The sequence below is a fragment of the Gouania willdenowi genome, chromosome 4 (assembly GCF_900634775.1).
Source record: "Gouania willdenowi chromosome 4, fGouWil2.1, whole genome shotgun sequence".
Classification (NCBI taxonomy): Eukaryota; Metazoa; Chordata; class Actinopteri; order Blenniiformes; family Gobiesocidae; genus Gouania; species Gouania willdenowi.
The window spans coordinates 26,465,258-26,491,094 of NC_041047.1; the positions used below are offsets into that span (position 1 = coordinate 26,465,258).

A 25,837-nucleotide genomic window follows, 5' to 3' on the forward strand; every position below is an offset into this window, starting at 1 on the left:
TCCAGCAGCAGTTCCTAGTCGGATCAGTGGCAGTTCCTCATTAGTTTGGCGGCAGTGACTCGGCCGCGGCTCCTCGTGGGCTCGGCGTCGGTGACTCGGCGGCGATTCCTCGTCGGATCAGCGGCAGTTCCTCATTAGCTCGGCGGCGGTTCGTTGTTGGCTCGTAGGCCATGTGGCTATATCTACAGCGCTCCTATCTGCTGCCACAGCATCTTGTGAGGACTGTCACAGGTTAAGATTTGATCTTTTCCTTTTAAAGTTTATACATGAGATATTTACTGTACGCAAGGGAACTTGTATGTAAGGGATTTATTACCAAAAATAAACGTGGGGGGTAAAAGTAACTAGTAACTTTTACTTTGAGTACAGTTTATTTCAGCTACTTTTTACTTGTACTTGAATACAATTTCAATAAAGTAACAGTACTTCTATTTGAGTAGGATATATCAGTACTCTTTACACCTCTGTATGTGTGACACCTGCTCTGTCTTCTCTGTGACCAGAAAGAAAACACAGCATTCAGCCTCTGTTCTCTCGCCATAATGGCGCGTTTCCACTGGCGGTATCGGCTCTACTCAGCTCGGCTCTACTCTCTTTTTGTGCATTTCCACTGGGAAAAACTACCTCCTCCGTGGTACCTGGTGCTGCTTTTTTTTAGTAACTCCTTCGTTGAGGTTCCAAAAAAAAACTAGCCTTGGTCTGAAAATGTGACATAGGCACAAAGCAGACACTGATTGGGTCTGAGAATCATCACAGTCATCAACTCACACACAGAGAGGAAGCATTTGGCCATCATTGTCTTTCGTTGGCGATCTTGTGAGGATGGCAGCAAATATGTGCAATCCGTGGAGTCTGGCAGTTTCACATGTCAGGATGGTGCTCAATGGAAATGCTCCAGAATAACAGTATCGGGTCCCGAAAGCGAGGAGTGCGGAGCCGATATTGCCAATGGAAAGGCGCCATATAGGAGCCAATATTTCACATAGGCTTACATATTATGTCTTTCTTTCTTTTTTACTTGTGTGTCAGAGCATAAAAATACACACACCAGACAAAACTGGGTTCTTCTACTATTGATTCAGCCTCTACCTTCAGGCCTGCTCTGCTCCTCTGAAAACCTCAGAGGTCGTGGCATCTGAATGTGATGTAGTCACAGTTGTGTCAGACAAAAACGGTTCAGTCTGACTGCAGCATTAGAACCAAAAATCAATCATTTGTGAAAGGTTGCAATTTGTAAACAAACTGGCCACTTTTGCAGATTGTGCGGTTGAACCATATGATTTGGTTATCTTAATTATACGTTTGCGTATTGATAAGTTTTTGCATGACGTGATTTCTAAGCGTGTGTGTGTGTGTGTGTGTGTGTGTGTTGAAGTGCTTCTGTCGCTCTGATAGGTTCCCTTCATGTTAAATCTTGTTTCTGGGCTTATTAGCAAATCAATTTGTCCAACTTTCTACGTGGTCGGCTTTTACATGCTACACTTCCTCTTGCAGCTGTCAGCCAGTGCGTGCAGGAGTTGAAAACTGCATGCAGGAGAAACAAGATGGGATTGCAGACTTTCTACGGGGGAGTTTCTGTTTTATCCCCTCACTGGAGGCTCTGGACCAACCCTATTGTTTAGAAAATGGACGCAGCTAATAAAATGTGTTATGTGAGGAATTAAGCAAGTCCCAGACAGCCAATCATGTCTCTCTGAGAGCTGCCAGTAATCCATGACAAAGTGCTGGTCACCAAACACAAAAAAAAGAAGCGCACTGCGCCATTTTGCAGCATCCCTGTACAGTGTAGACTCAGCATTATTTATCTATGAGTATTATTTGTTGTCAGGTCTCAACTGCTTTGTCTTTGCTATTAATAATGTAGGCAGTAAAGTAATCCTAAAGGCTTATACAGACAAAACTTAGTTATAAACACTTGAGCTTCTAATGGCACCTCCTGATATGAAATCTTATTTGTAAAATCATTTCATTCACTCTGCAGTGGAGTTCATTTTGACATTGCTGGAAAACTTGAAGCCATGAAACATCAGCAGCAAATCGCCACGGGATAGAAACTTAACCTGTAAAATGTTAAAGGGGACATATTATGAAAAATCCACTTTTTTGATCACATGAGGTAACTTGAGTGTCCATCAGCACACAACATGTGAAATAAAACCATCCAGTCGTTTGTTTGTGGTCTGTGTAAGTCTTACAACACAAAGAAAATTGCTCCGTTTCAAATTTTTGGAGTTTGTGACGTCACAAGCGAAGAAAATACACTCCCCTCTACTGGTAACTCCACCCATGGACTCCACCCCCAACCTGATCTATCATCTCGTATCGCTGATCTGACGTGTTTGTGACACAATCGACGCAGAGGTTTAACAAAACAAATGATTGTCATCTTTAATGCACTATTCCTGTAGTTAGAAAAGCAGAGGCGGAGGAGAAAGTGAGTGTGTGTGGAGCTGGGTGATAGGGGAGAGAGAGAGAGGGCTGATTACTTCTCTCAGCACTTATCATTACGGTGAAAATGATCAACTTATGGAGTTACTAAAGGGTGAGTTCACTCTGAATGTAGGCTTATTCAAGAAGTTAATCGCTTCAATTTAATATTTTGTCCCAGTAAGTCACTGTAGCGGAGCGAGAGGGAGAGGCTGCTGCCTTGGCTCTACACTCTACACACAGTGAAGGACGGCGCAGGGAAGGGGGAGGTCTATGCAAATCCCTCCCCCCAAAACAGAGCGCTCGTTTTTACAGGGTAATAAACCTCTTCTGTTGCTTAATTCATGTTATGTTTTGACCAAACACCAGCACAGACATGTCATGACCAAGGAGAACATTTTTCATAATATGTCACCTTTAATGATTTGCAGCCAAACATATAAATCCATTTCATCATTAATAAAGCAATGAACATGATGTCCTGAGAGGCGTATAGCATAGCATCTTCTACAAACCCTCACATTTCACTGGATACTATTGATCTGTGCTTTCCTTTGCTCATGTCTTTCATCCTCAGACTTTTTTTATTCAATGCTTCACAGTTGATCGGAAGCTTATTTCTCAGTTTACTCACATCTGTTTAATTTCCCTGGATCTGCACCTGCTCTCATCACTGCTGATTCAACCCTTAGATTTGTGGACACTTTGGTGCAGCAGATACAAAGCACTAGCATTAATAACCTTTAGCTATGAATCTTTCAGGCTCATCACGCAAGTTTATGTGAGGGGAGTTTGTCCCAGTGGGTGAATTAGTTCTAACAGAAGCCTATTGAGGGACCTCCAATGGCCCCCTTACTCATGAGTAATGCATTGGCTCTTTTTATTGCTTCACATTGGTCTGGAATAGGACAGATCCAAATGGTCATATCTGTGTAAAATGGTAGCCAGAGGTGAAAGTAACAGATTACAAGTACTCACCTTACTGTAATTCAGTAAATTGTTGAAATTGTTGAATGACAGAGCCTCATTTACTTTTTATTTTGGGATTGTTCCATGCATTTGAACTCTCGAGGACAATCACAGCAATAAAGTTGCACTTTTGACAATATATCTGATGTATGCAGTCATTTTTAAGCGCAGTAAAAAAAAAAAAAAAAAATTGAAAATCAAATCGAAACTCAAATTTTTCTTTAAAAATTCTGAGATTCTTTTTTAGGCTAAATCGCCCAGCCCTACCGATACATTTCTACACCCAACCGTTACTGAGTGAATTATTATTTTTTGTTTCAAACTTAAATGACCAGACAACAATCAAATGCACCGCGCCAAAACAGCATTGAATGCCAGTTATTTTCTCAGTTTTATAGTTCATTAATTTAGCTTTACTTAGAGCCTGAGATTTTTTAGTTTTATTTTGAGTTGAATTCATAGGTGTTGTTTATTGTATATTTTGACAAACCTTTTATTCTATACAGATGCCTTTGTGGAAAATAAATTAGGTTCCAATTGTGCAAGATTTAGTCTATTCCTTTTTAAGGACATACATTTACTGTATGGAAGGGAACCGTGGCAATATGTAATAATAAAAATAAACATGAGGGGTAAAAGTAACTGGCAATGTTTACTTTGAGTACTATTTAATTGATCTCCTTTTGACTTGTACTTGAGTATTTTATGTAGGACTTACTTGTACTTGTGTACAGTTTCAATCAAGTCACAGCACTTCTACTTGAGTAGGATGTATCAGTACTCTTTACACCTCTGAGGGTGGCAACATTAACAAGTAAAATGTATTTTACTCCCTGTATTGTGAGCACATTATGATTCAACTGAGCATGTGTGCTTGAATATATTTTATTTAATGCATGATACAAAGACATTTCTGCATGAAAAATTGTATTGGCCTTTGACACAAACAAAATTAAATGGAGATGGAGTAAAAGATATGTTGGGAGAGAGGTTGGGGTTGTGGGAGGGAGAGGCAGAGCAGCAGGATATAAAATGTATTAATTGGTAGTCATGCTGAGGGGTCATCCTAATTCCTACACAGCAATAATATGTGATGCTGAGAGCGGCGTTAGAAAGAAATGCCCTCAAGAGGAGGAGGGAGAAAAGGAGAGATGTGTCCAACTATCCAGAAAGGATGAAAGAGGAAATATTCAATACAGAAAATGGAGTTTGATGTTAAAGAGGGAAGAAGATGTGATCAATAAGTAGATGCAGGCAGGTAAAAACATTTATAGAAAGGAGAAATCAAAGTGCAGGGCGGGCAGCGGAGAATAGAGGAAAGTGGTAGAGACAACCCAGATCTAATCATCATGATTAGAAGAGAGGCCAGAACATGAGGGGAGGTGCAACACCAAAAAGGAAAAAGGTTTGCAGGCTACAGGGAGAAGCTGGTTCCTCCTAAAGTTTTTAAACTTTTTTTTTTTTTTTAATTTATTTATAATGTTTCATGTGAATGACTGACTTCCCTTCATTTGCCAATTTTTTGCATCATTAAGTAAAAACTTCATACCGTTTTCCTCTTCTTTTTACTGCATATCTCGCTTGTTAATTTGGAGAATTAAACCCTGATCGAAAAACACCAACACAAATAAAATTACTTACAATTTCAAAATAGAGAACACACTTATTTAAAGCAAAATACCTGTTTTTGCTAACTGCTAACATTTCTATGCACCAGAGCAGGGATGTCAAACTCATTTCAATTCAGGAGCCAGATACAGACCAGTTTGATCTCAAGTGGGCTGTAGAAAACCAGTAATTTCATGAATGTGAATGTGCCCTAGTGTACAGTTCTGCATATAAATGATGTAGTAAAGTATGTACGGTACTGACAATATACGATTCACTGAAATTGTCTTGGTTTGTGATCAAATTTGATTTAATTTGGGGAAATATTTTGGAATATTTTCATGAAAATCGCAGGATTTTGGGAAAAATTGAGAGTTTGTGTGTTTGGAGATATTTACAACTGAATAAGTTGGTAACTTAAACAATGTTTAATTACTTCTGAGGTTACTTTCTCCTGCGGAATGGATTGGATGGTCTAAAGAGCTGGATTTGGATTTCAAAGCAAAATCCTAAATCGATGATGTGATGAAAAATATAATAATTGTAAATGAAGGGGCTGTTTCCAGGTTGATTAAAAGTTTCTCTGACCAAATTAACTGAGTTGTGAACTTGACTCTATTCATTAGCAGAGATCAGTGTGCTCTCCTCACATCTGTTGCTCCCTCTGCTTCCTTTTTACGATTGATTTTCAAAAAGCGATGAGAAATAAAAGCTGCACATTATAGCCAATTAAAGCGAGCGCTAAAAGGAAACCCTGGCTGTGTCACTTTGACTAGATCGCTGAACTCACCAAGCCACTCAGGTACTTTTATCTCCTCTAATTCATCATCCTAATGACGGGAATTGGAGGTGGAGAATCCACACCGGGCCATGAAAGAGATGGATGAGGCGAGGCAAGATGAGGGTCAAAAGACAGGAAGAGAGATTCCTGTGACCAGAGTATAATTTCCTTTTTTAGCAGATCATTCAGAGTCTCGACCCCATAAAACAATCAGGATTAGAATTTCACTCCTCCACCTAAAATAGCTCTGGATTCCGAGGGTCTCAGCTTTAAAAAACGATTCGATAATTGTATGTTTTTGTTCCTCCACACACATAAAAACACCTGAAATGATTTCTCACAGCTCACTGAGTGACTGCTCGTCTGATTGAGTTTTGTTTGAACAAGAAAAACTTCACAAAATTCTGCTTTGTTGACCTGTGTTTGCAGATTCAAGAGGTTCCTCTACAACACATTTAAAGTGGAAAACAGAAATAGCAAAGTCATAAACACTGATGTAAAAGCGTATAAACTAAGAGGAAAGCACTCCTAACTAGGGCCCTATTTAAATCCGCGCTAAAGGAATTGCGGACGGAATCACGGAATCGACCAATGAAAACGGTTAAATGCGGAAATGAACAAAATCGGTAAGGAAAGTTGTTTTATGGGGAAATGTTTCCGGGGACCGCTTATTAGGTGCACCGTCCTCCCCCCTCCTGTCCTGGCTGCATTAAACTCCGCCCCAAACACTATCTAAAAACACTGTAAATCATCACTGACTCCTAAATACAGAGCCACCAGTGCCAGTTTAACTTTGCTGTACCTGTAAAGCTCCGTCCGTTTTTTGTGTAGCGCAGCAGTGCTCTGTGAGAATGTGATCATCTTTAATCATCTTTAATCATCTTCACCTGCTCAGTGTTCAAACTATTATGCCTGGCTAACTAAGAATAACTCAGACCGTGTTGTCTTTTAGTTCTTTTTATTCCAGCCTTTTGTCCGTGCCTCGTAGGTACACATTCACAGTCAGCAGGCTACCTCAAGTACAAACGTTTCAGTGGAAAGATAGGATAATTTAAATTTGGTTATTTTAAACTAAGTTGATCAAAACTTAATCAATAACCCTGCTCAGACTCAGTAAACCATTGATTCCTGAGAGGGAATTGGGTGACATTAAAGTTGTTCTCATACATCTTTATATTACATATAAATAATTAAAAAGGAGTAGTCAGAAAAATAATAATGTCACTACAACTTATATCTACCTTTTAATTGTATCTTTCTTTATTTTTGACATACATTTTTGTTTAATTATGAGTTTATTAGTATTTATTTCATCACAGGAGTTAAAAACTAGTATTTTCTTTAAAAAATTATAAATATTTCTAAAAAAACGAAATTATAAAAATTAAAGTGGAAAACACGGAATTTTGGAAAAAAGAAAATGGAATTTAGAAAAAAATAAAACCGATTTTATAGGGCCCTACCTAACACACCAATCAGTTCCTGTGACACGTTTGTTTGTTCGTTCATCTATTGTACCCAAATGATAAACAACAATCTTGTTCTCCAATAGGAAACTTACACTGCCTTACCTTCAGTCTACATTATATATCAGTGTAGTTTTTGGGTGCAGCTGAACTTTAGATGTAACCACTCTGCAGAATATTGAGCACCTATCCAATAGTTTGGACTTGAGGTTTAACATGTGCGCTCAATACATGCTGAGAGGAGTCGGTGTGTTGATAGAAAAAGGTGCAGCACAGCCGGGAGTTTTGAACTGAGCTGGTTTGTGGACGCTGATTGGAGCTGTTGACACGTCGAGCTCTAAAACAAAGCAGCTGCAAGCTAGCTGTGTGTATTTTTTGCTATGCACATGGGACCAGTCTTTTTCCACGGCACATAATCATACTTGACATGTGAAAAAAAAAAACCCAAGAAGTAGAAGAGAAAAAAAAGAAACAATCCACACCCCCAAATGAATAAGCAATCAGCGATATAAATCATTATGAATTTGAAGACAAAGTTCAGCAAATCTAGCCAATAATGAGTGTAAACACACATTACATCAATTGGCAAAGCAGCGAGAAACACACCGTGCCACAAGGGACAAGTCCTTCAATAACAACAACAAAGCAGCTACCACTAAGGCCACTCATGGCTTTGGTTATTTAGAGAGGCCATTACTTCTAAAGCACTTCTTAAAAAACATCGAGTTAAGTTAAATCATCATCAGCATGAGATGAGATGAGTTTGTCACACTTTTAACAGAGCGCGTGTGGAAACACAATGAGTGCATATGTTCTTAAATTGCACGTAAGATGCATACAAACACGCATTAATATATATTTATATGTGGAAATATAAGCTGTGGGATTTTCATACATCATTTGTAGATAAACACACACACATTACTGCATGAAATAAATACATGAAAAATGTACAATTTGTTTAAAGTCCATGTAAGAACTTCCTGACATGTTAATTTTGAGATTTTTAGGACAACATTATTAATGCCTCTGCATCAGATATATTAATTCTTTGGTTTCATGTTTTGCTGTTCTTTTATGGTTTTACTCTCTGTAATATCTTTTTGTATATTGAGCTGACCAGGAATATCACCTCAAGTGACCTTTTAATATGTGAAATAAAAAAATGTGCAAGTCACAATTTCATCCTGTTAAAACTAGACAAATGTGCATATAGCCAGTTTAAAGGGATTTAACAATAGAGAGGTGTACATTAACACCATTTGGACATTGTGTAATTTAGTTATGCATTATCTTATCTTTAACTTCTGATGATAAGTGGTGACGTACCTCTGGACCGAGGATGGAAATTATATGTTATATATACAGTAGATTACATATAATAAATAATCCTGCACATTGACTAATTTTATGTCGTATATCAGTGTGCATTGTGGCCTTTTGTTATCAAAAGCAATTATCAATTACTAGATACCAATACTAGTATCGAATTGTATACTCAATACTCATGAACACTGCTTTAATACTGCAGTCCGAATAAACGGATGTTTTATACGCATTTTATCTTTTACCAAGAGCACAGAGAGAGAGAGAGAGCAGTTATCTGGATCAGTGATCCTGATCATGGTACCATTGTCATTCACACACATTTCTATCCCCATTAATAATGATTCAGTAGGTCCAAAATCATATGCAAGTACATAATCTCTCCTGGGTAGTTCTGGCCACACTGCCCCAAGCAGGCCAGATACTATCGTACTGATAACATTTACCAAGGTCTCTTCTCAGAGACTCTGTCATTGTTATGCTTAGCGCTATCAGCAGCATACAAAAACCCTGAGAGCACAGAACAATGACAGATTCATTGGCACACACATGGAAACCTCTGAATCCCAGACCGGTCTGCCTCTAAAACCCTTTGACCAAATAAACCCTATGTCCACATCTAACCAGTAAACCCTACATCTGTCTCATTCCATTCAAAACCACCACAACACAAAAGTATTGCCTTCTTCATTTATTTATTTTTTTGTTAAATCACAATAAAACTCAGCAAAACTCAATGAAATTTGGTGAGGTAAGAGAGGAACCAACCTGGCATAAGAGAGTCAAATTCCATAAAGGTCGGTCAAGAGATGAATTTTAAAAATGTTGCCAATAATGACAGATATTTTCAGTTTTTGAAGCGAATCAAGAATCAGTATATTGATCTTGATCCCTTACTAAACTTAATGGAATCTTCAATGGTTTAAGCTCTAACTTTGTGTAAAATGTAGTCAAAATCCATTAGGCACTTTTAGGCCCAATCCCAATTCTCTTTTTGTACCCCTACGCCTACCCCTTGCCCCTTCGCCTTCACCTCCAAAATGAGGCCTAAGGCAGAGAGCTACAGTATGTTTCAGCCCTTAGATTTGGGACACCCCTCTCTGAAACTGAACTTGTTGCCGTCATGTGTAAAAGTGCGTTCACACCGAACGCGACTCAATTTAGCGATGGAAGCAACTGCAGCGCTACAGCCGAGGGAGGAGCTGCTGCCTCCAGTTCAGTGAGACGGGCAGCGGGAAGCTTCCTACGCACTGGGACAAAATTAAAGGGGTTAAATAAGCCTACATTCTGAGTGAACGCATCCTTTAGTAACTTCTTAAGTTCACCATTTATATCATAAAAGTGGCTCTGTTTATGATAAGTGATCAGCCAGCTGTCTTGAAATTTATATAACTTTGTAAGCTATTTTATGTAAAAAAATGGGCTTACATTTATGCACATTTTTCGGCGCCATGTTGCTCAGTTGCGTGAAAGCCTGAAACTCCTTCTACCCCTCTGTTTTAAGTCAGCATCGGTAAAAGCTCCATTTAGAGGTGAATAGCCCTTCGTCTCGCCCCTTCGCCTCTACACAATAGTGAAATGGGACACCCCTTTGACTCTCGTGAGCACGCATTTCAGAGGGGTAGGGGTAAGGCGAAGGGTTAAGGGGGAGAAATGAGACGCAGCCTTAATGTAATCCTTCTCACAGACAAACAAAAAAAACAAACAAACAAAAGCTGATAAAAATATTACTACCTAGGTGGAGGTAATTCAGCCATTTGGTGGAGGAGAAGCAGCTTTGTAAATACACTTAACAGCTGTGTTTGCACCAATACTTGTTTCTGCACATGGTAACCGTGTCTATGTAAATGAGTACTGTTAATCTGAAAAAGTGGCAGCACGATATCCCTAATTTGGGCAATATTGAAATTAGAGCTACTTCTTTTTATGTAGATTGTTATGGGGGTCTGCTGAGCCTATCCAAACTCATATTGTGCACAACTGGACAGGGTACCATTCAATCGCAGGGACAACACAGACAAAAAATAAAAAATAAAAAAATCACATCACAAATTAATTTTGTTCTCCAGGCAAATTAGAGACTATTCAAGCCAACAATTATGTTTGGACTGTGGACACAGAGATAAGTGTTTTTCAGCATATCTAATAAACACCTAACTGACATGCAGCTCATTTGTTTTAAACTCGCTCTTTATCTGCCGGTCCCAAATATGCATACAGTACACCAACCAACAGTTTCAATTATGTTTGAGAGACATTTTTGCTTGCTCCGTATTGAAAAGATACATTACAAAAAAAGCTAATGAATGCATTTGATTATTTACACTGTGGTTTCACCAGTTTGATCAACCTCAATTATTCCTCTATATGTCACATATGCATTTTGAGATTTACATGGGCAAATTCTATGACTAATGGCATACATCAAAACAGTAAGCTGGGAGAATTTTCTTTTTACAGTCAATTAACCTTTTTGCATTTGGCTCTAATTAACATAAAAACATCAGATATGCAATCTTTTAGCAACCTAATTAACACTGAAGTAAAACTGGGGAAGGCAATTTAACACTCATGAGAGAGTAAGACTGAGCAAAAGAGAGACAAGCGCGAGGAAGTAATCAGTCTTGTTCCATTATTTATTTTGAAGAATTTAATTTGTTCCATTAGTTTTGGAAATGTATTAGCAACGAACTGTGTGTGTGTGTGTGTGTGTGTGTGTGTGTGTGTGTGTGTGTGTGTGTGTGTGCGTGTGCGATTAATTTACATGCAGATTGTTGATTTATGTGCAATCTTTGGGAAAGGCAACGAGTCTATTTTCGACCCTGGACCTTTGATTCATGACCTTTTTCAGAAGTAACAAACCTTTAAATCACAACCCATCCTAATTTGTTAGGAGAATGGAAATGTAGAGAACATAAAAACACAAACAAAGGACTGAAAATACTGGGCACAGTGGCACACTTGTGCACTGTGAGAGATAAACAGTGTTTTCCTTGGTTTGTCAAAATATACTTAACTTTGTATATATATATATATATTGTATCCTTCAACATTCATTGACAACGTAGTGTGTGTTTCACTATGTCCCTATGTGGCTGTCAGAGGTGAAAGTAATTGATACAATGTTGCTATAATTAAGTTGCTTTTATGGGTACTTTTTTGAGCACATTTCTAAATCAGTCATTTTCCTTGTACTTAAGTACATTTTAAAACAAGTAAAGTAATGTGTTACATTTCTACACCCAACCATTACTTAGGAAATTATCATTTTTTTGTTTTAAAATGATCAACGGACATTGTGAAACAAAAAAAAAATGAAATAACCAGACAACAATCAAATGCATCACATCATAGGTAACCTAATGCACTGCACCAAAACAGCATTGAATGCTGGTTATTTTCTCAGAGCATTTATTAGTTCTTATTATTTTATGTATTATTTTATTATTCATTTGTTATTATTATTATTTATTATGTATTTAGTATTCATATATTATTATTTATCAGTTATTTCAGCCTGAGAATTTTGTTTATTTTGAATTGAATTATTTGGTGTTATGTACATTTTGACAAACCTTTTTATTTTATATGGATGTCTTTGTGAAAAAATAAATTAAATTGTGCAAGATTTGGTCTCTTCCACTTTTAAGTTTATACATGAGATGTTTACTGTATACAAGGGAACCATGGCAATATTTATTACCAAACAATAAACGTGTGGGTGAAAGTAACTAATAACTTTTACTTTGAGAACTATCTGATTGAGCTTTTTACTTGTACTTGAGTACAATTTCAATCAAGTAACAGTACTTCTACTTGAGTAGGATATCAGTACTCAGACTTGATTTATATAGCCCTTTAATTACCACCAAAGTAGTCCCAAAGCACTGTACATTATCAGGCACATTCACTCCTCCTCACTGAAATTCATCACATGCTAATCTATCCTTGGGAGAAACCTCGAGGTTTAGTGTCACTTTGTACAGGTATAGCTTTGGAATCCAGACCACCACGTCTTGTGTGCCATATCATTTTTGAAATCGATGCATCCAGCCTGGATTCAGAAACTCCCTACAGTGGGTTATAGCTTCCTGTCTTTCTGGGAGATAAAGTGCAGTTCTCTCCAGACTATATTGGTTTCCATTGTCAGTGTAAACCAGCCAATATGTGTTATTGCCAAATCAAAGGAGACCAAACAATCTTAATTTGTCTCAATATTGTCCAAGGAAAATTGTCCAAATTAATACTGAACTGATCTACAACATCTGCTGGTATAATACAGTAACATCGCCTTGTTATGATGCCACATCATGTCAAGATACAGTAATGTTTTTAGGTTCATCAGATGTGTTACTCTCTTTTTTCCCATCTTCAGAACTTGTTCTCGTCTCTTGGATGGCCCATTATGTTTCATCATAACTTGGCATTTTGAAAGAGTTTCAGTGTTGGGATAAACATGGGCTAGGGGCGATGCATTCATGAAGTACTCTCAATTATTCAGTTAAAGGCAACCAAATAACTTTTTTTCCAGTGGTATCTGCTTCACCCTCCTCTTATTTTTCCAGTTTCACTCCACCTCTGCCATCCCTGCTGTGGGACTCTAATCAGACTCTCTACCCCTCACTGAGCACCAAGCTCCTCTGTTGTGTGGGTGTTCTTGTGTATCTTCGTTACACACAGAGACAAGTACACACAAAGGCCAAGAACATTTTCCTGACTTGACTCGAATGAGTGGAAAGATAAGCTAAACCTGAACACACAAAAGTGCACAGTACACACAGTTCTGCACATGCTAATATGTGTTAGCTCGATAACTGAGTACCTTGAAGAGCCTTTGGCATTAATAGTTGATTTGCAACATACGGATGTTCTATTTTCCAACAGGGAGTTTGTTCTAAATGCACTGGACCTGACATCTAAAGCCCTCAGATATCTGGATTCAGAGACCTTGAACGCATAAGGGAGCAAAACCCACAGCAGGAGTATAGCAGTTTCTTTTTTAATAATAGCTTGGAAAGAGGAGTACAATCTGCTAAATGTTAGCCCAGCTTATGCCTGTGTCAGTGTGTGTGCAGAAGCTGACCTCAAAAGCCTCCATATGCAGACATGACCCTGCAATGACTCACCAATCTCACAGCTTTCTCCAGAAAAGCCCTGAGGACAGTAACAACTGTAGCCATCGCCTTCCTGCAGACAGCTTCCACCATGAAGACAAGGGTTGGTCTGGCATGGATTATTCTCCACTGCAAAGTGAGACAGAGTATGTGTGTCAGAGAGAGAGAGAGGACAGTCATCTGCATACATCACATAATGTCCACATGATGTCTTTGTTCGTGGCGGTGCTAAAAATCATTCTCTGGAAAGTGGCTGCAATACAAAAAGTTACAACGTTAACATGAATGTAGATTTATATTTGTTAAGATGACTTTCCACAAGGTGACAGATTGGTTTTGATGCATCTGCCATGCTTCTCTTTATTATGATTGATAGTAAACAGCAGCATGCCAGACCAAGGACAATGTGCTGAGTTGGGGGTCCGAGTGATGAGCCGAGGTGTTCATAAATTAGCTGATAATCATCCAATGATGCAAAAACCTCTGTTAGCTACACATTACTGCCTCTCAGACTAGGTGATAACTTTCTGCATGCTATTAAGCAATGACTCTGTGCCCATTTAAAAGGTGCTTCAAAATACATTAAACTGTTAAAAGGTAATTGATAGCTTTTTTGTTTTTTATTTCTTTCTCTTTTTTTGGTCTATGAAAATAAGATCAACTGCAGCAAAGGAAGAACCCATCAGGGTTTGTAAGCACATTTTCTGGTTTGAGAGGAAAACAGCACTACACATGAATTTAAATATGAATATGTACATATTTTCAAAAAGGTACAAAGATTTTATGATGGAAAAGTACATAGGTGATTCTGGGTTACAGAAGAGTGTATAAAAGGAGCAGTATTTTCTAGAAGTTTTTAAATTTTTCTTCCTTAAACATTATTTTGTATGTCAGTATCAATAATATGTATGTATGTATGTATGTATGTATGTATGTATGTATGAACTTACCTGTACATATGTATATACTTAAGCTTTGATTATCAAGTAATAATGTATATGTATATATGTATATTTATTTGCTTTGATTATCACTTGATATTGTATTTTTAAATATAGAAGTCAAATGGTCTATATTTCTTGGTGTGATCAGAGTGTAAACTGTTTATGCTCTGACTTTGACCAATAAACCAATCCAAATCCGAAACTAACCAGCGCACCACTAAATATTAAGTTATTTTGATCATGAAATTAATTGTAATACAAAAAATATCACTAATGACTAAAATGCTTAAATAAACTAAAAGACAGAATCAAACGCAAATTAACCCCACAAGCCTGAAGACGTATATATACACAAGCTATAGCTTTTCTTTAAAATAGAACTGGCAACCCACTGTATTCAGGGACCTGACTGGCCACCACAAAGTGAGAACAGGTGAAATAAAAAGATTGAACCCTAACAGTCTAGTTACGGGACTAAAACTAGAGCCAATCAGATCGGCCTACATTACTGGGACCTGGGAGGCCATGCGTGCGCTGCAGAGGAAAACGCAGTGAATCATGCAGTGTACCTGGCAGCTAAGGATCAACTCATCCTTAGTGAGAAAGCCTCAGGAACTGAAAGGTGAACTTCTCATGACCATTTCCTCAGTCAATCACTCCACAGAGGGTGTTACTGCAGTTGAACAACATGTAGTTTTCTGTGTTAGTGCCGCACACAAATCCCCACTGGCACATTGAGAGAGGGGAGAGAAACCTCTCTCAAGCTAATCCGTGAGCTTTTTAGGATCGAGATCGGAAAATAAGTTGTAAAGCCAGAGTAGAAAGATGTTCACTGTATGTCTGTGGACCTGGTTGTGCCATATGAAATAAAGTCTAGTAGTATTGTGTTGCCTACATTAATTTATTACCAAATTATCTATAATCATCATTTTATGCTTCAAGCATACAATACATAGGGTTTTTATTTGTAAATTTAAGATCCAAATACTTTGTTGGATGTTATTGTTAATTAATTTTGATCCCATAAAATGAGATCTAATACATTAATGAACAACAGCGATGTTTTACTTTTTTCAGTGAAGTGCTACAGTAACAAATGTTGAAATTATAAAGGTCCAATAAGTGTTACCAGTTCTTAGTGCTAGCTTGTTTGTGAATGACACATCACTATTGTACAGTGACATCTAATTGGTTTGACTTTATCTGGAAAACATTTAATTTCCTAATACATTTTCCATTTCCACCCAAACGTCTTCAACAGGGGGACAAAATGTGCTTTTTTTTCGCTGCGTTCTCTCAGCATTGATGAGTAGTGACAGTGCTGTCCAGCACTGAACACAGCTGCAGCCGAGTGGGAGACTAATCCAATCTGTAGACAATTAGTAACGACTTATTACACTGAAATGGAAACTTGTTCTTTGCCATCTGTCTGCAAATGGAAACCTGTACAATCAGCGGTGACACCTTAGGTGGGGTTATTCTGCCAAAATAATCTTATAACAGTAAAATGGGTCTGGATTAAAAATGTTTTGTCACACCTGTTTTTCCACTGCTGGTTTTAAGGGGTTACTGGAGTGGATGCGAGAAGACTCAGGGTGAACAGCAGATTAAAAACCACTAAAAATCCTGTTGCAGGGCAAGCTGCTCCAGTGGTACGCTACTTCTTCATTTAATGCTGGCTAAAAGCTTTTTAATAATTACAGTAGTCCCTCACTAAATCGTGGTTCACCTTTCGCGGCAGATTTTTTTACAGTGCATTTTTGGATGCATTTTTTTTTTATAGCGTATGAACGCGCATGGTGTTCTGCATCCTGATTAGCTAATGCTGCGTTCACCCACCAGCAACACATCCAACTGCGCTCCTTTTTCTCATGTCATAAATATAAACTAGCAGTGAAAAAAGCCGGTGTGATTAGCGGCTAATGCTATCTTAGCTCAGTGCTACAGAGAGAACTTTTACCTGCTACTACCACCTTCTCGCTGATTCTCCTCCACGCCTAATCATTCCTAGTCCGGTCCCGGTTATAAAGGCTGTGTCATACAGCTCCAGGTGGTCACACACAGCTTCTACTCCATAGTTAAATGGGTGAACAGACTGGTGTCCATGTTGACGGCCTGACGTCATCGTCAACAAAGACTCTGAATGCGTTCGGCATCAATGTCTGATCACTAGCAGTGTGACTCTGAAGTGCTGTATGTGTTTAAACAAGAGAGAAATGTTAATTCCTGTCTGAGAAAAGTGTATAAAGTGTGTGGTGAGGGGTTTTACAGCCTTCAAACATGTATAATAATTGTAAAAAAATAAAGCTGACTACTTAGCGGATTTCGCGTATTGCGGGTTATTTCCAGAATGTAACCCCCACGATAAACGAGGGACTACTGTATTCTCTAGTAAAAAATTGGGCTGTGCCAAGTAGGATCCTAAAAAATACGAGCGTAAACCATACAACCAAATATTGTGGGTTGAGCATGTAAAAGGTCAAAGTCTCCAATGAGACACTCACTCACACATTCATTCAAAATATATAATATGGTTTTCCCAAACTAAGCAGATGCTTATCAGAGCTATATAAAAAAAGGATCTAGTGTTATGTGACATTTTACGCTGCTTGTACTTCCTCCTAGCCCTCCAAGGATTAATCTTATCTTGGTTTCGTTCAAAGTTTGGAGAGCATCTCCACTCAGCTCTTTCGTTTACTTAGCATTTAAAATGGACCATAAAACAGGATTGTGTCAAGGGAAATGTTTTGCTGAAGCTGAGTGGTTAGCGATTAACCAGAATGGAAGCTTGGGAAGAAAAAAAAGCTTGTGTTGACGAAAACACTGAACCTGGCATGAATAAAAGTGTGAAAGACCTTCATACTTGGTGAAACTGCACACATATGCGCTTATGTTTACTGTACGTACACCTGCTTATCACCCACCGTCTGGAATGTGCTCATACTCACTGAGCCTTGTAATAGCTTTGCTGACACAGAGATCATACTGCAACCTGTTCAAGTGTTCCTCCTCTGAAAGTGTGATGAGCCATCACCAGGGCTGGGCTAAAGCTGCCCTATTAAAATTTAATGCAAGATTACATCTCTAAAAGCGGCCGCGACACTGACCAAGGTGCATGGCAGTGATAGGCTGCCAAACGTCCACTGAGCTACAGATGTTGTCATGATCACTTTGCCTCGATACGGTGTGAAATATTCATGCTGTCAAATGCACAACGACAGAAGCAAACATGCAATATATATACACGTTGAATGCTCAGTGTTTCGTTCAGTGATGATGTCTCACAGATAGAAACTCAGATTAACTGGAGTTTGGAGGATAAATAACTGAAATGTTTATTTCTGCTTGAACTGATGATGATATGATGACCCACTGCCAGGTCGGGAACCTTGTCGGGATAAGAAGGCAACAGATTATAAATGGGTGGTTGGATGTGTCCATCTAAAACGACACGAGATACACATGTTGTACCTGTATTGGCAATAATTACATTTAAAATATGGGCTCTGCTGCATATCACATCAGGCACTTTCTCAATCATTAGTAAGAAGCAGCTCGTGTATTTATTCAGTTACCATTGCCACATTTTAAATTCTTGGGTTCATTTATTTATTTATTTGGTATAATTCTTATTCAAAGCTTCAATTGGCACTGTAAACTGTTCATAGTGCAAAAAGAAATACAGATTTTTCTCTATAATCGTGATTACAACATTGATCAAGACCATCATGATTATCATTTTGGCCATAATCGTGCAGCCCTACGTAGCACTAGATTAATAGACCTATTTCGTGTAACATATGCATACTAAAATTAGTGCATGCACGTGCAGGGCTCGGTGCAAAACAACCAGAGAACATCGGCACGCGATTGAAACACTTTTGTTTTCGTATAAAAACAACACAATGCCATCGTGTTTCGTTGTTGATTGCACAAATAGAGTACCAACCATCCAGGACCTAAATTTTACAACATGCCGACTGGTGGGCACCCTTTTCAGAAAAATAGATGAGACAGGCTGATGTGACTGATATGCAGACGTTGGAGGAGGAAACTTAATGTAGAGATGGAAACTCATCTGTTGAAATTGATCAGAATACACGGAAATACACATAAACCCGTTCATAACAGTTATAATCATCGAGAAACTTAATGCTTTTAGGTTTTCTTTTATAAATACACTGGGTTTTTCTATCAGATATGTATAAATGTCTGGCCATTGAACATCGGGCCAGGAGCGCCCATCAGATGAGCACTCGTTTTCGGGAATGCTGCATGGGTCCCACAATCGTTCACCTGTACTTAAAGTGACTTTCCTTAAATAAGCAGCCGCGTCCTCAGGTGATAAGGTTTCTACATGTTTCAAACTATTTTTGAGCCTCAACAGCGGTTCATTCTTTTTCAATTTTTCAAGCGTTACATATGTAAACAACATGGTTTCTGCACCGAGTATGCGCGCGCACGTCAGTCACGTGTCTCATGTTTGTACACATTGAAATGGGTTGATATAACACATTACACAACATGTTAAGTGAGCAAGCTCAGGGTCTTCAAGTGAGAAAAATGATTTTATTAGTGCTCAAAATAAGCAGTATTAGTACACAAATATATGACTAAGCCCTGTCTACTCTCTGGCCACCCCTTTCATAAAAGTCTGTTTACTCATAAAATGTCATATTCTGGTGACATTTACTGCAGATTGTTTTTGTTTATTACAGCTTCGCAGACTGGAGTTGTGGAACAATTGGTGAGCAAAGTGAACCTACTCTGTGCAACTAGGGCTCTATTCTCCCATGCGCATAAGTCCAAAAAGCCGCAAAGCGGCGCTGTTTTTGGCTGCACGCTATTCTCCCCCAGTACTTAAGTCAGTCGCTGCGCGCCTTCGTCCCAATTACACTCTGTGGGTGGAGCATCCCTGAAATTAGGGTGTTCCCATTCAAATCTGGCTTTGCGCACATTCTTCAGTCCTTTTCCTCTTACGCGCTTCTAACCCTGGAATAAGTGCAGTGCCCTGATAAGGTGAAGCATTATTTTGCACTAGAAATATGGACTTAGTTACATTTTAAGCCACACAAACTCATAATATTGCAGAAAAGTCTCCCGGAAAAAATCGATTCAAAGCGACACTGACACACTGTCACAGGGGTGGTAGGAGTCACACAAGCACGCCAAAGGATTGACCATCAGCGTTACTAATATGTTCACATTTACCAGTTCTAGACAGGAGAAAATGTTAGATTTCATTTTATTTTACCCGTGCATCACGGAGCTTATTAGCTGTGTGTGTGTGTGTGTGTGTGTGTGTGTGTGTGCTGCTGCTGCTGCAGCTCGTTACAAACTCTGACATAAAGCCACAGTTTGCTCACACTACCAGAGTAAATAACAAGTGAAACATTAATGACATGATGATGACGATGTGACATAATGTGCACGGAAGATGATGATGATGAAGAGCTAATCAAGGAGAGAGATTTTAACTGTGACTCCAACAGAATGTGGCCGATCCTCACAGTGCAATAATCTGATCAATGATCTGATCAAATCAACCTGTTACATTGTTTATCAATGAAGGTATTTCAAATTAAATTTCTCGGATTTCAATGACATTTACAAGCGTTGGGAAAACTCCATGTTCCGGAATTTCTAGACAGCCCAAAAAAGGACATCACTGCTTCCTTTCCTTCAGCCCGCCTTCATTCACAGACTACGCGGTTTTTGGCTCCATACACGGTGTGGGTGTGTCAGGAACCTGGACCGGAGAATATGCATAGGAGAGAAGTGCGTAACTGCAGGCTTGCAAAAAAGCACTTAAGTCTACTTAAGAGAATAGGGCCCCTAAGCCTCGACAGGAGCATACAGAAGATGGAGGAGGATCTGGAGCTTAGATGCGGTCTTGCTCATATCATGCTAGCTTTTTAACAGTGTGGACTGCAGCTTTAAATTTAAATCCTGTGGTTTACTGACAACTTGTCTAAGACATGCTCTGCCAGGGGAACCTTTCAACTAGAATTGGCTCCACAACAATGATTATGATCAATGGGTAGAGAAGACGGATGGAAAAAATATGAGCAATAACAGACACCCTATTCAAGCTATTCAAGGCTGTCTCATCTATTATCACCAGGAAGTCTCTGCAGACGAGAAGCTCTGTGCTAGCCGCTACATGTTTAGCATTGAGGTGGTAGCAGTGGCTGCAAAGCTCCGGTGATTGGCAAACTCTTTTTGCTCGATTTGCAAACAACTAGGCTTGTGTTTTCCATCTGGTGTTTTTATAAAGCAAAATTAACGCTAACAATGTTCAGAAGCACGGTAGTCTCAGGGTAGTCTCCCATCTTGTATTGTAGCCTGTGCATCAGTATTATGGGTATACTGGAAATTCTTGAAAAAAAGAAAGGTTCTGCGCTGTTTGAAGTGCTAGAAAAATGATTACCTGCGTTATTTTTTAACTGTAATTAATTAATCGCAATTAATGCATTTGTTGCAGACTGACTGAATGGCAACGTTTTTCTCGGACTGTGTCAATATTCAAGATCAACCAGCTTGTTTTGTTCCAGCAAAGTATAAAGAAGCCTCAAATACGTAAACGAGCAGCGATGTCATGAACAAAATGAGTCAGAGTTGATCCAAAGTGCTGCTATCTAAAAAAAACAAAAACCCGTGGTGCTGAAAATACAATGGTGTCTGGCAGAACTCATTAGTATATCGCTGTTAGGGAGTGATGGTGTTTGACATGATACAAATGGTGTTTAAATGTCGTTAATGAATTCAACCGTACTATTACACCCAATGATGTCAAAAACAATGAAAGTAATGAGCAGTTTAATTAGGGACGTGCCCTTTAATTTTCTTGCACAGAAGAATAAACCCTGTTTTGAACCAATCAGCCTATATAATAGGTTGCAGTGTTCGGCCAAGTCTGGATAATCTTTCCGAGCTGTCTGACTTCAAATTTCCTCTTCCGCACTCATAAAATGGACAGAAGCCAACAGACACACAGGTCAGGATATTATCCATGTATCAGTGTCGCCCAGACAGGCAAGTAACTCACCGCAGATGAGCTACAATTACTGCTACTGCAAGCTGAATACACACAGGGGAAATATGAAACCTATTTCTGCTGAAATATAGATAACACATCTCTTTGGAACAGAGATGCACAGCCCACTGCAGTCTTACATTACTTTAAAGTGATTGATTTACAAAAGTGAGGTTAGTGAGGCCAGTAGAAGGGGAATGTCAAGGAAAGAAGAGACAGACTGAGGATAAGTTTACACACATTAGTGAAAATCTGATCTGAGTCTGATAACTTATTGTGTCAAAGAGCTGCCAGGACAAAAAAAGACACCAGGTACAAAATACCCAGTACGATGCAAAGAAAATCAGCTAAATTGTGATTTTGTACAATGAACATTCTCTTTTATAATAATAATAATAATTAGCCTTTATAGTCATACATACAGGTACATATACAAAATTTGTTCTCTGTATCTCTGTAACCATCTCTAGGGAGCAACAGGCAGCCACGGTGCCGTGTCCAGGGAACAGCTGGGGGTTGAGGGACTTGCTCAAGATCCCAGTGTTCGCCTGGGTGAGACTCAAACCGGCGACCCTCCTATTACAAGCTCAGCATCCTTAACCACTAAACCACCACTCTCCTCATTCCCAAACCTATTCTGTTGCACCCTGCTTTAAATAATTAACAGTGGGCCATCCCCATTGCAAAACTTTTTTCAACAAAATGGGGAAAAAAAAACAAACAAAAAAAAACCTTAATTTGAAAAAGGTAAAAATTTGCCTATTTTTCTTCAAAACTCATCAGTCATGATAAAATTGTGAGTACAAAAAACATTTTTTTCCCAATGTTTATTTATATTGCGCCCCTCAGTTTGGGAAGCACTATTACAAGTAACTCAATTTTGAGCATCAAAGAGCAGCCACAAGGTTTAAATAAAATCTAATTGAGCTTTTTGCATGAATGAGACTCATTTATTAGATCAAAAAAATCTCCCAAAATGTCTACAAACAGGTTTACCAGAGAGATGCCGATGATCTGTTTATTCTCCATTTACAAATAAAATAAAGGAATTTGTTGCATCTAATGTTTTGGTCCCTCATGCTCACATACTTCATTACGTCCTTTACGTTGTCAGGATGCTACACAGTGCATTCACCAGGGGGCAGTTCATGTTTATTGTTGCTGCAAAAATGCAATAACTTCACTAACAATGACAACATGGGATCAATAAGACATTGATTATTCCTATGACAGTAATGATTTGCCTTTTTGAGAAATATATCTCGTCACACTATCTATCCTCAAAAAGTTTACTATGAAGTTTGTTCTTATACTATTTCAGGAAAATATGAATCATCTAGTGAGATCCACTCTGCACCAAGAGTTACGAGCGCAACAGCTTTGTTGGAGGAGTATCCATAAGCTTTCTGAAAACACATGTAAACATGGACTTTATGACAGCAGGTTATCGACAGAGGCCTCTGTCCCTATCGTTATTTATCACCAATCTTTAAAGCATCTGTTCTGAACCTTTTCAGTCTGCGACCACCAAAATAAAGGTGCCAGAGACTGGGGACTCCCACTGTAGCTGAAGGTGGTTGAACACACACATGAACATTGAAGAACAGCCATGTGGAGATATGGCCATCTATAAGGGGGGAATAAAGGTGGCCATCCATAAAGTCAGCAAAACGATGGTCCATTGTTCTATAAATCTGCGATAACCACATTTATTTATTTATCTGAATAATATCCACTGTTATCACGGAACTTTATTATTATTTGTGCCATAGTATACTGTATAGTCATCTTAAAATGTAAATCCTTGTTTTAATTAGAAATGAAATGGATTATAAGAGACGAAAAAGGGTGAAAAAGGTGATGAAATGGGATTTTAAAAACCACTGAAATGGGTTAAGAGTTGCAAATCAAAGTGGTCAAAAATGGACAGAAAAAGTGGCCAACACAGCTGGAACAATTAGTTTAAAATGGCAGATAATGGGCATGGCAAATTGTGAATGTAGTTAGATTGGCAAAAATAAGCATGAAATATGGTGTAAAGATGTCAAAATTGGCAATAACGGGTCACTTTATGCGACATTAGGTCAAAAAGTGGTGGAAAGGGTTTATAAGTGCCGAAAATGTCTTGAGAGTGGAAAAAATGTGCAGAAAGGGCATTAACATTTGATGGAGAAGTGGCAGAAATGGGAGTAATGTAGCAAAAATGCAATAAAAGGAGAAAAAATATGGCAAGAAAAAGTGATGTAAATAGGTTAAAATATGGCAAGTTTGGTGTAGTTGCAGAAAAAGAGTAAAAAATAAGCAAAATGGGCTCAAATTGTTCTAAAAACATTCTTAGTTTCTTGAAGGCATCTGGCGACCCCCTCCCAGTGTCACGCAACCCAAAGGTTGAGAACCTTGTACTAGAGGACTGTAAGCTTGCTGTACATTACATAGAGATGCCGTGTTATCACCATAGCATAGCCTGTGTCTCTGTGCTGGACTTGGTATGGATGGTAGATCATATGTATGACTAACACATATACTCTAGTCATGTATTGTACAATACTACAGATCGTAAAAGAAAATTCTTAAACATCAAGGTCAGTGCTTGAGGGCGAACGTGGACAATTGGTCTTCTGTGTGTTTGCACTGCTTCAATCTCACACACACACACACACTGTAATGGTCTCTGGGAGAACCACAGTAGCTCCTGCTCATGGAGCAGGTGTGCTGATGTGATAACTGCTCAGAGCCTGTGCACGGCAGCTTCAGACAAACTGGGATTGATGAGAACTGCAGGAGACCAACAGGCTATTTCTGTCTGACCACATGTGGAGCGCCATCTAGCATGAACACATCTCTGTATGACCCAGAGAGGCAGAGCAGTAGTTCCCAACCTTCTGTAAGAGATGCAGGTTAATTGTTTATTTATCCAGGTACACCAATTCATCATTGTGTTGGACAAAAAAAAAGTTTAACATTTGAAATTGTTTTAGGATTTGTAGGATTGTGCCCTTTAACATGTGCCATCTTGGGCTAAAACTTCCTTGAAAGATGAATATTAAGTGTGTGGGAAAAAAAAAAAAAAAAAAAAAATCGATTTTTCACCGCTCAATTATTGTATCGATCAAATCCAAATGGATTTTTTAAATCACGTTTTTAATGGAAAAACCATTTAATTGCACTAACATATGCATAGCACGTAAACACCCGGTCACTAGGTGTCAGTGAACCACATCAGACCTTGTTCAAATACCTCATTCCTCAGTGCATTTTAGCTTGGAAGTTGAGTACACTTTATATTCATAAAACATTTGGGTACTTTGATAGATGTATGTGGGTACTTTAAAAACACAGAATCAGAATCTGTCATAGAAGCAAAAGTTAAAAATGGGACAATTTCATAAACATACCAGTTGTTTTTGATATTAGTACTTGAATGACAGTTAGTTACTTGAAATAAACAGTATTTCATACCGTTTTGGACTTGTGAAGGGGAAATTTGTAATTATTGATATCCAGTGTTGGGTAAGTTACTCTAAACTTGTCATGTATTTATATCACTAGTTACTGGGATAAAAATGTAATATATTTGCATTACAATATTACTGTTTTCTAAATGTAACCGAGTTACACTACTTTGAGTTACTTTTGGTCCAGAACTCTAATTATATCACACTGATAGTGTTTGAATAATCAGTCTTAATTTTGTTTCAAATACTTCAGCTGTTTCAGGAGCAAAAAGCTCTTTTTTGTTTCCCATAAGTTATATTTAACTATAATTATCATCTTTTTTTTTCTCAAATAATTGCGAACAGTGAGAAAACAAAGCAAATATGCATTTAAATTAAATATGCATGTAACTTGAGTTACTTTAATTGTAAATAGTAATATATTACAACTTTTCACTTTTGTAAATAGTTACACCACTGAGTTACTTCAAAAAAGAATATATTACAGTAATATATGACAAAAATAACTAGTTACTCCCAACACTGTTGATATATCGGGATGTATATTGTATGTCTTTTAGGAGGTTTGTGCAATAGATCTTTCAATCCAACTGTGCCTATTAGAGAAATCTATTAATATTTTATTTGTACACAGATTAAAAACCATGCAAACACTTTATAAAATATTTATGCAGTGGCTTCAAAAAGCTGTTTGCTAACATGTTAGCTAAT

General features: G+C 38.3%; 1 protein-coding gene across 1 annotated transcript in view; it reads right to left on the reverse strand.

Moving 5' to 3' along the window:
• ncanb (neurocan b) overlaps positions 1-25,837 on the reverse strand; it is a 224,072-nt gene that overhangs the window by 70,675 nt on the left and 127,560 nt on the right. The window contains 1 exon segment of the mRNA XM_028443465.1: positions 13,704-13,820. Coding sequence (XP_028299266.1) covers positions 13,704-13,820 — 117 coding nt within the window.